The sequence below is a fragment of the Hyaena hyaena genome, unplaced genomic scaffold (assembly GCF_003009895.1).
Source record: "Hyaena hyaena isolate Hyena2069 unplaced genomic scaffold, ASM300989v1 scaffold_287, whole genome shotgun sequence".
Classification (NCBI taxonomy): Eukaryota; Metazoa; Chordata; class Mammalia; order Carnivora; family Hyaenidae; genus Hyaena; species Hyaena hyaena.
Genome location: NW_024080919.1, coordinates 580,370 through 591,628, shown reverse-complemented (window position 1 = coordinate 591,628; position 11,259 = coordinate 580,370). Strand labels below are relative to the sequence as shown.

Below are 11,259 nucleotides of genomic sequence, written 5' to 3'. Positions count from 1 at the left end.
AAAAAAAAAAGATAATATAGAAATATAAGTAAAACTATAAAAATATAAAGAGAATATAAGTGTATACAAGTAAAAATATATAAATGTATGTAAATATAAAACTGGAGAATATAAATACAAATATTAAAAAAAATCATTAAGAAAGAGAATATACAGGGGTGCCTGGGGGGCTGAGTAGGCACTCGACCCTTCAACTCAGCTCAGGTCTCGATCTCAGGGTTGTGAGTTCAAGGCTCATATTGGGTGTGAAGCCCACTCAACAAAGAAAGATACGGCACCTGAGTAGTTCAGCTGGTTGAGCCCTGGACTTCAGCTCAGGTCATCGTCTCGCACTTTATGAGTTCGAGCCCTACATCTAGCTCTCTGCTGTCAGTACAGAGGCCACTTGGGATCCTCTGTCTCTGTCTCTGTCTCTGTCTCCCTCTCCCTTTCCCCCTCTCTCTCCCTCTCTCAAAATCAACACTACAAAAAGAAAAATACATTCAGAGTACTGTATTTATGGAAAAAAAAATCCACATATGGTGCACTTATGCAGTTCATTACCAACGGTCAACTATAGTTATAAAAGGAAAAATGCTCACTTACAAGGAAGAGACTTGGTGCTCATCACTAAACAAGTGATCAAACATTATCACTAATGTGGGTAACATGATATAATAAAAAGTATCAACATTACCTATGCAGTATTCTTGCCAAATACATTTAATTTAATCTAAATCAGGAAATGTCCTATCAACTCAAAATGTGTAACATTCTACAAGACAATTTCATACTCTTTTAAAAAAAGGTGAATATCATGAAAGATGGGAGGAAAGGCAAGAGAACTTATTCTAAACTAATGAGACCAAAGCGACATTGTCAAATGCAGCGAGGGTGCCCAGATTGGGCCTGTACTTAAAAGAGAAAAGGAGAAAAAGGATACAAGAGAGACATTTTGGGAATTTGGGGACATTATAAAATGTAGTATTTATATTAGCTATCCTTGAAATAGTGCTAATATTTTTAGGTGTGAAACTGAATTATGGTTATGTATGAGAATGTCTTTATTCTTAGAAGATACATGCTGAAGTACAGGAGTAAAGCATCAGGATATACATAACCAATCTTTAAATGGTTCAGCAAAGGCAAGCAAAACACACCCATTTACATACAAGTATGTGTGCTGGTCTACTTAAACACACATACAACGAATGTATCAAAATTTTTAACAACTAGTGAATCCAGAGAAAGGGCATACAGGTGTTCATTGCACTGTTCTTTGGATTTTTCTCTACGTATGAAAGTGTTCTAAGTAAAAAGTGGCAGAAAAAAATCAAGGAAATTTCACTTCCCACTCTGTACTGACATGTACTCGAGGCTGGTAAATGGTTTTTTTTTTTGCAAAGGGTCAGTGAGGAAACGTTTTAGGCTTTGTAGGCCATATGGTTCCTGGCGCAAAGACAGCCACTCTAGACAATACATAAACAAATGAGCATGTGTTCTAAGAAAACAATATTTACAAAAATAGGCAATGGGCCAATTTTGGCTCATGGGACATAATTTGCCATCCCATAGTATGTATTACTAAACTTCTAAAGAACGCATGGGCACATAATGCTGGGTCTTCCCTCATTGTACGTCTATAAGGGTTTTTGTTTTTAAATTCAGACTCCCCAGCATCATGGCCTCTTCTTTAGTCTCTTGCCCATTCAAATATTTTATGGCTTCAACCACTAATTTCTAACAGAATGACTCCCATCTATAGCACTTTTCTTGCTATCTTAGGCCAAATGTATAGATTTCTATTATGTATATCATGAATTTTCCACATGGATGGTGCAGTAAAAAATTAGTACTTTTTCCCCCCAAGCCAACTTTTCCTGCAACATAATTTAATTCTACCATTTCCACAACTATCCACCTACCCATTTAGGCTCAGCAACTGGGAGACCACCCACGTAGAGAAGAGTTAACATAGCAGGCCCAAGGCTGCCTGTCCTTAGAAAGTCAAGGTTGGTCCTTGGCTGGCACCTGGGAAGGGTGGCTGGGAGGGTTCTCACTATTCCCAAAACCAGTAAGAGTGGCTTACTGTGCCTCAAATGTTTGTACAAACAATATGGTTTATGCTTAATATCAGCTTTCCTTGTGGAAATCTGAAATTTGGGTACATGCAAGTAGAGATGCCGACAAAACTTTGGGCACGGAGTCTAACTCAGCCGCTCTGGTAGCCACGCGCCCAAGCTTCCTTTGTGACTTTCCAGGGAGAGGACTCCTCGAAGTACGGGCCTGATTCCCTTCAGACATTGCCACATATGCCTTTTCCCTTTGATGATTCTGTATTGTACCTTTACACAGTAAACATTTTAGTGGAGGGTATAATTTTATGATGAGCCCTGTAAGTTCCTCTAGTGAATCACAAAACCTTGAGATATTCTTGGGGTCTTTGACACGCCTTATAATTTGTTTTTCAGCAAGGTATTTAATCAGTTGTAAAGTCTTTTTTTTTTTTAAGTGATTTCTTAAAGTTTATTTATTTTGAGAGAGAGCCAGCAGGGGAGGGGCAGAAAGATAGAGACAGAGACAAAGAAAGAATTCCAAGCAGGCTCTGCACTGTCAACACAGAGCCTGGATGCAGGGCTCAGTCCCACAAACTGAGATCATGACCTGAGCCAGTATCAACATTTGGACATGTAACAGACTTGAGCCACCCAGGCACCCCAGCTGCAAAGTCTACTTGATTCGACATTCGTTGTCTCACTTCTTCTTCACATTTTCTTCATTTCCACGGTTTCTGTCCTGTTGAGGATTCCATTACTGCACTGGTCTCCTGTGGTCATTTCTGCTTCTCCACTTACCTTCGTCTAATAGAATAATTCTAATCATTCCATCTATTAGTTAAAAAATCCAAAATGGTAACTCATTTTGTGATAGAATGAAGTCTAAAATTCTAAACTTTTAATTAGAAAGCTTAAGATTTCTTTAACCTTAGGGGTGTCTGGGTGGCTCAGTCAGTTAAGTGTTCAACTTTTGATTTCAGCTCAGATCCTATCATGGCTCGTGAGTTCGAGCCCTTAACCCACTTAGGTTATGTGCTACAGTGCAGAGCCTGCTTGGAATTCTCCCTCTCCCTCTCTCTCTCTCTGCTCACCTCCCTTGCTCTCTCTCTCAAAAATAAATAAACTTAAGAAAAAGAAGAGGAACGCCTGGGTGGCTCAGTCGGTTGAGTGTCCGACTTCAGCTCAGGTCACGATCTCACGGTGTTTGTGGGTTCAAGCTCTGCACCGAACTCTGTACTGACACCTCAAAGCCTGGAGCCTGCGTGAGATTCGGTGTCTCCCTGTCTCTCCACACCGCCCTACCGCCCACCCCAGCTCACACTCTGACTCTCTCAAAAATAAATAAACATTAAAAAAAAAGAAGATCTCTTTAACCTTAGTTTCTATTGTATGACATCATATACTTGATACTTCAGCCAAACTACCACCTGCCAATTCCCAAAACATCCTCTCTTCTAGACCTGAAACGAACAGAGTTTCCAATATATCAAATACCACTCCCCAAACCTGTGTGAATCCATACAATCTAAGTTCAAGTGTCATCTCCTACATGAAGTCCTCCCAGATTGTTTTACAAATAATCACTTTTTAAAAATTTTAACAGGATGTTAGCTATTTCTTGCTAATGGCACTTATCACTTTATACCTTGTATTAGTCTTACATACATACATTCCAGAACCCCCTTCTTCCAGAGCATGGTCTATCTTGGATTAACTTTTGTATCCTCCTACAGTGCCACACAACTGTACGTACTTCCTGAGTATTTGCTGAATGAAAAGATGAAAAAACAAGAAGGCAATCAGATGAATGCCTGGTTCTAGTTTTGCATTAAAGGAGAAAAGATATTCTTAGAAAGGATGTTCACATGAGAGAGAGTTAGGTATGGCTGAAACAGTATTATTCTCGCTCTTTCAAGAGCCATACTGTACATTTAATCCTACATCTAGAAGTATACGTAGCAAGGTTCTATGCTTGGTTCTATGCTTAGTCCTGTGCAAATTACCATGAATTAAATAAGCTTCAGTGGATTAGTTTCAAATCTAATCCTATCTATAAATAATACTATTTATGGGAACTGGCAGATAACATCTTTATAATACAATCCATAAGATATGACTGCCCCTATATCAATTATACCTTGGTTGTGACAATAAAGGTAGAAGAAAGCCTAACTTTTTCAAAAAAAGATATGGAACACTCAAAACTGAATTAATTTAAATATTTTTTAGTTTATAAAGTTTCTCACATTTAGGAGTTTAAAGAATATACCACTACCATCAAAACACAAAAACAAAACAACGAAATGGCATCAACTTTTTTTCAACGGGGAGGGGGAATAACGAATTTTTATATAAGATTGTAACTGAACCTGTAGAAAAAAAGAGTAACTCTTCAATAATTAAAGACATTTAAATATTTTTTTTCTATACACATACTCTAATTTGAGAAAGAGCTTATATATTTGCCCTTTTTGTTCCACATATTATATAGTCTCCATAGTCAGATGAAATATCAAAGACAGAATAAACTAATTTTGAGTGAAATACACTACCTCCAACAACGATGTTCACCATTTCTTCTACAATGCTCTGTACGATGTCTTGTGGCTTTTCCTCACAGTCATGGTTTTCTCCATCATATAATATGTCATTTTTAGATAATGCTTTAAAAAATAAAAATCCAAGGAAACTTATTTTTTGGAAACTTTTACTCAGCATTTAAAACTAAAAACTTTGTTAAGAAATTAAGAATAAAAGAAAATTTAACAGATACATGAAACTAGAAGCAAATTACAAGTTAAACCTTCAAAATTCATAACTACATCAAATTTAAAATATTTTATAAATTTATGTCAACTTAAAAAATGATTCATCTGATAACTATTAAATGATCATTCAACTTAAGCAAATTTTCTACATTATTCCTTTAGAAGCTAAACATTTTAAAGTATTTTGAATGAAACATTTCTAACATGTCTGACACACTGATCAAGTAATAGATTAAATGTAACTAAAGCCTGCATTGATCAATTATTCAGTTTATCAATAATATTGTGCTTTAACATTTGTAAAGTCCGTGAAGACGAAGACACCAGGCCACGTGGGACTCCACCAGTGCATTCCAGCCCTTCCTTCCTGTTTCTTCCCCAAAAGAGTCTACATATCCAATGTAAAATTTACTTTAATAAATAAAAAAGGGCTCCTTCTCCAATTTAACAATCAAACAGATATAAATGCTCATCAGAACTTCTGAACAACTTAAGAGAAACTGATAAACCTTGACATTCCAGAGTTAGCTTGCAGATAAAAACAGGACTTCTATGGCTAGGTTTTGAAATGATGCAAATATCTCAAGAAGGCTCGGGGGAGCCTGGGTGGCTCAGTCGGTAAAGCGTCCGACTTTCGCTTAGGTCATGATCTCTCGGTTCGTGGGTTCGAGCCCTGCGTGGGGCTCTGTGCTGACTGCCAGCTCAGAGCCTGGAGCCTGTCTTCAGATTCTGTATCTCCCCCTCTCTCTGACCCTCCCCTGCTCACGCTGTCTCTCTCTCTCTCTGTCTCCTAGAAATAAATAAAACATTTAAAAAAATTAAANGTGTCTCCCTCTCTCTCTCTGCCCCTCCCCTACGTGAGCTCTGTCTCTTTCTCTGTCTCTCTGTCTCTCTCTCTCTCTCTCTCTCAAAAATGAATAAACATTTAAAAAAATTAAAAAAAAAAAAAAAAAAAAAAGGCAGCTCAACTAGCACTTCCGACGCCTAGTGATCCCGGGCCCCGTGCTGCCCCACTCACCCGAGCAGGAGGCTGCACAGGAGGTGACAGTGCTGCTGTCCCACTCACACGACTGTATAAAGGACCACTGCTTGGGGTTCTGCTTCCAGAAGCCTGTCCTCCCTATTGCTGACCGCTCCTGATCTACTGTTTGCTACACTCTACAGAATACTGAATGCCACAAGGGGAGCTATGATAAAGGAGCTTACGAATCAGTACACTTACTTCATAAAAAAATCCAAATACAGAAATAACACAAGATTCTTCTGTGGAGTAAAAGCATATCAATGTTTTGACAGATCATTTTGCTACCATCTTTAGGCTTTGTATTTCTGTCCTCTAGCTGGCTAAAATTATCTAGAGTCTGAAAGTTAGTTTCAACAAAACTAAATATACAGTCACTAATATGTGTACAAAATAGCTAGTGAATCACGAGTCAGTTCTCACTCAAATTATCTGACAGAAATAGTAGTATTTATTACACGCAGGCAGTCATTAGAGAAGTTAACTGTTACGTCCAAAGTAACATTACTAGTAAGTGACAGAGACGTAATTCAAAGTAAACTCTAGAGCTCTCTTAAATCAATGGTTCTCAGGCAGAATTCTCATTTTTATCAGCTGTTGGGAGAAAAATACCTGCAGGGCCAAAATAATCATGAAAATACCACAGCAAATTCTGTCATATGTATAATTCTGTATCCTACAAGGTGACTTGTACACAGTAGATGCTTCCATTCACTGAGTCTCAGCCCACGTTATTTTTTCTGTCACAGAATTTCTGAAATTTTCTAGCTAGCCAATTCCAACTCCTATCCAACAAGATTCAACCAAAACATCATCACTTTCAGTACAAACGTAGTGCCTAACTCTCCTCAGCAGAATTACCTCGTGCTGGTCACCTGCAGGATATTTATCACATTATACCTCATTTATAAATGCCTGACCATCCAGGCAAACCATGGTCTTAGAACAATGTCTTTATGGGGCGCCTGGGTGGCTGAGTCAGTTAAGCATCCGACTCCAGCTCAGGTCACAATCTCAGGGTCTGTGGGTTCAAGCCCCGCGTCAGACTCTGTGCTGACAGCTCAGAACCTGGAGCCTGTTTCAGATCCTGTGATTGTCTCTCTCTCTGCCCCTCCCCCATTCAAGCTCTGTCTCTGTCTCAAAAATAAAATAAACATTAAAAAAAAAAGAATAATGCATTTATCAACTTTTTTTTTTAATACTTTTATTTATTTCTAGGAGAGAGAGATATTGTGTGTTTTGGAGGGTCAGAGAGAGAGGGAGATACAGACTCTGAAATAGGCTCCAGGCTCTGAGCTGGCAGTCAGCACAGAGCCCGACGCGGGGCTCGAACCCACGAACCGCGAGATCATGACCTAAGTGAAAGTCGGACGCTCAACCGACTAAGCCCCCCAGGCGCCCCTCCTTTATCAATTTTTTAACCCCAAGTGCCACATGGTGCCTAGGACACAGTATGCTAAATAAATGTTTGCTGAATGTATGAAGAAATAAAGTCCCAGCTTTATTAGTGATTAGCCCTTTGAATCAGGCTCTTATAAGCTCACAGTAAAAGTAGGTAAAATCTAAGGGTGCCTGGATGGCTCAGTCAGTTAAGCATCCGACTTCGGGTCAGGTCATGATCTCATAGTTTGCGACTTCCAGCCCCGCGTCGGGCTCTGTGCTGACAGCTCAGAGCCTGGAGTCTGCCTTGGACTCTGTGTCTCCCTTGGTCTCTGCCCTTCCCGACTCTTGCTCTGTCTCTGTCTGTGTGTCTGTCTCTCTCTCTCTCTCTCAAAAATGAATAAACATTTAAAAAAAGTAGGTGAAATCTGGCAAGGGCTGGCTAGAAAAATGTAAATAATGTAAGCAGTATAGATTTACTATTAGCTTGAGTACTGTGAATGTTTGAATTTATCAAAATTATCCCTTTTGTAAATTAATTAATTAATTTATTTTGTGAGAGAGAGAGAGAGAGAGAGAGAGAGAGAGAGAGAAGAGGAGAGGGAGGGAGGGAATGGAGAAAGGGCAGAGAAGGAGGAAATCTCAAGGAAGCTCCATGCTGTCAGCAAAGAGCCTAATATGGGACTTGATCTCACAAACTGCGAGTCATGACCTGAGCCGAAATCCAGAGTTGTATGCTTAACTAAGTCACCCAGGCACCCCAAAACTACCCCTTTTAAAATAAACAGTAAAGCACTAAGTATTAAAAAGGCATCAATCATGCCACTGCTGATGTTCATCCTACTGTTACATTATGAAAAAAATGTGGTAGGAAAAAAAAAAAACTCAGCGGGTGAAAAAATACTACAGAAGTCTTCTCTCAAAGAAAAATATAGATTTCCGATTAACTGTAACTAAGCCCTAAGCATCCTACTTCCACACAAATGCAGTAAAGAGCCAATAGAATTTCCATCATTTTTTGACACCAAACTAATAAGAAACAAAGGGAACAAGACTCCCTAGCAGTTTTATAAAATAGCTAAAGCTAAAAATAATGTTTGAGAGGAAAAAAAAATGACTTCATGTGATTATTTTTAGAGAAACAAATTAGTAAAATAAATAAATGTAATTTAATTTTATAATCTTGCAACCCTTTTCTTTTTTAAAAACATACTTAAGAGAGAGAGAATGCACATGACTGGGGGGCACAGAGAGAGGAGAGAGAATCCCAAGCAGGCTCTGTGCTTTCAGTGTGGAGCCCAACGTGAGGCGAGAGCTCACAAACCGTGAGATCATGACCTGAGCCAAAATCAAGAGTTAGATGCTCGACTAACTGAGGCACCCAGGTGCCCCTTTGTAACCTTTCTCATAAATAAATTTACTCAGAAAAATAGTATCAGAGAACATCTCAATTTTAGTGCTTACTACAAATCAGGATATAAAAATATTTCTGTATGTTAGGTAGTTACTCTATTTTTATACTTAATTTCAGTACTTTTTAGACAATAGTATCTTCTGAACCAATAACACATTGATGCCCTAAAACTTTCAGTCACATTCCAGAAAACCTTACTAAATAAACAAATCTTTTGTTTGCTGTGAAACTATTTTAAGAAAAGTGAAGTTCCATTATGACCTGGTAGTAGACATTTATGACCCCCTTTTAGTAACATATATCTCCTCCAAAACAAGTCTGTAAATGATACTGCTCATGAGATGACAATGAATGCACAGTACTGTTAAATAGGTACCCTGTGTTTTGAAGTCAATTAAATTCACTACCTAGGATGGAAAAAATCCACAACTAATCACCATGTGCCTGCTATCCATTAAGACATATTACCCTTTCCACAATTCTTTCCCAAAGATACATGCCTACACTCTTCCCTTCACACGCCCCACAACCCCTTCTCAGAAAGATTACTTTCAGCTGCAGTTGCCTGATCAGCTTCAGTCTGTTCATTTTCTGCACTGGAAATATCAGATCCATTTTCGGGTTCTGTGTCATCCTGAAGGCTTTTATCCACATCATTTGTATGGGAATCAAGGTCCCCTTCTTGTTCTTGGGTCATATGATCAACAGTTTGAGGTTGCAAATATCTAAGTTGAGGTGATTCAGGCTCATGATGGCTTACTGGAGACTGCAACAGATGATGATGCTGCCGATGCCTTTCTTTTTCCATTTGTTTGGCTTCCTGCAACTGTTAAGAAATAGAATTAATTTCCCATATTAGTAAAGTAAGTTGTTTAAAATTTGGAAGGATAATGTTATACTCAACTATAAATCCTTGTCTCTAGGATTAGAAATTGGAGTCCATCAGTGGCAAAGACTATAAAATATACTAAAAATACACAAAAACAAGTAACACTGGTTACTTCTTAGAGGGATGGAAATTGGTACATAAGAACAGAGATGGAAGTCTTTCAGTATTTCTCTTCTCTTCGGTATTTCTGGTGTGCTTGAATCATGTGACTGTATAACCTAAGCAAAATTTACCAAACTAAAATAAAATTTTAATAGCCTCAGAATAATAATTAGATTAATGCAAACAGTGGATTTTCCTAAAACCAAAATTTCACTAAGGGAGGGAAAAAGTGGATGGGAAAATAAAACACACTCATGGTCACCAATGATTCCTTTGATTTTCACTGTCTTGCAGAGCCCCCTCCCACACTGTTCCAGGGATGGTCTGGGTACCTATTTCTGATCATCAAGCAGGCACTATAGCTTCTGCCTTGTTGCTCTCTCTGTCTGATCATCTACCCCGGAGACAGCCAGCTGCCATGCTGTGAGGAGCCCTGAGAGACCCACATGAAACTCGGGCCTTTCCATCCAACAGGCAGTGAAGAACTGAGACTTTTCACCAAAACCAAATGAGTAAGATTGGAAGTGTCTTCTCTAGCCCAATGAAGCCTTTAAGTGACTGCAGCCCCAGCTCGCACTGTGATCCATGCATACAACTACAATCTCATGTGGAACCCAAACCGTAACCACCCAGCTAAGCCACTCCTGTATTCTGGCCTTTCAGAAACTATGAGAGATAAGCAGCTAAATAGTAAGTTTTAAGGAGCTGAAGTTTGGGGTTAATTTGCTATGCAGTGATATGTAACTACCACAGCATGGTACCTCTCCTGTAAGAAAGAGGATATGTGAAACCATACATGTATCTGCTCATTTGTGCTACATAAATGCAGGAAGGATAAACTAGAAACAAGGGATTAGCTACATCTAAGGGGTAGAAAGGAGGAGGGAAGAGGAATGGAGTGAGAGGGATGAAGAAGGAGCAGTAGTACTCTGAGTTTACCTTTTATGTAGCTGTGTTAAATCATAGTGCTATTTAACATACTCAAGAAATGAACAAGCAATTAAAACTAACCAAGAAATGGAAAACAAGCAATAATAAATTAACTTAATTATATTATAAAGGAATAACATTATGCCATGAAGTGTGGAGAAAAAAAGAATCTAAATAACTTCGGAAAACAATAGTTTGGATGGATCTTATAAGGCTAAAAAACAAAAAGAACTAACCATAAATGCTATAATCTACTAAGTAAGTATGCTTCTCACAGTGGTATGGGTTAACTATTCTAAAAATATTTTGTATGTGTAATAGGGACTGAACAAATACTATATCATAGAAAATAAAAGCCATACTTTTCACTGTTTAAAGAAGTTACAAATAAATAAAGGGCAAAGACTGAAATGAACCCTGTCATGCTGAACTGAAAGAAATGTCAGTATAAACATATATACAAATACTGGTGTGGGGTTAGGAGGTAGAGGGAGCATACAGATACATCTTCCTAGCTCTATCTGCTGAGCGGGCCGAGAAGCAATAACATCTCAGCGGCAACAAATACACCTAGCACTCAGATTTTGGTTTCTAATGACCATTCTCCAATTGAAAGAGCCAAAACTCCCTGTTGAAGTGGTTGGTTCTAGGGCTGAGGCAGAAAAAATTCAAAACAAGCCTGCAAGATTTTGAGATTGCAGAAAGTAAGGAAGTGCTCA

The 11,259-nt window shown here is 38.5% G+C and overlaps 1 protein-coding gene across 3 annotated transcripts in view; it reads right to left on the bottom strand.

The window, feature by feature from the left end:
• Window positions 1-11,259, bottom strand: part of ARFGEF1 (ADP ribosylation factor guanine nucleotide exchange factor 1) — a 152,325-nt gene that overhangs the window by 82,410 nt on the left and 58,656 nt on the right. For all 3 annotated transcript variants that reach the window (XM_039246953.1, XM_039246951.1, XM_039246952.1), the window contains exons 6-7: window positions 9,169-9,445; window positions 4,589-4,699 (exon numbers count right to left, since the gene is read on the bottom strand). In XM_039246953.1, coding sequence (XP_039102884.1) covers window positions 4,589-4,699; window positions 9,169-9,445 — 388 coding nt within the window. The remainder of the gene's footprint in view (window positions 1-4,588; window positions 4,700-9,168; window positions 9,446-11,259) is intronic.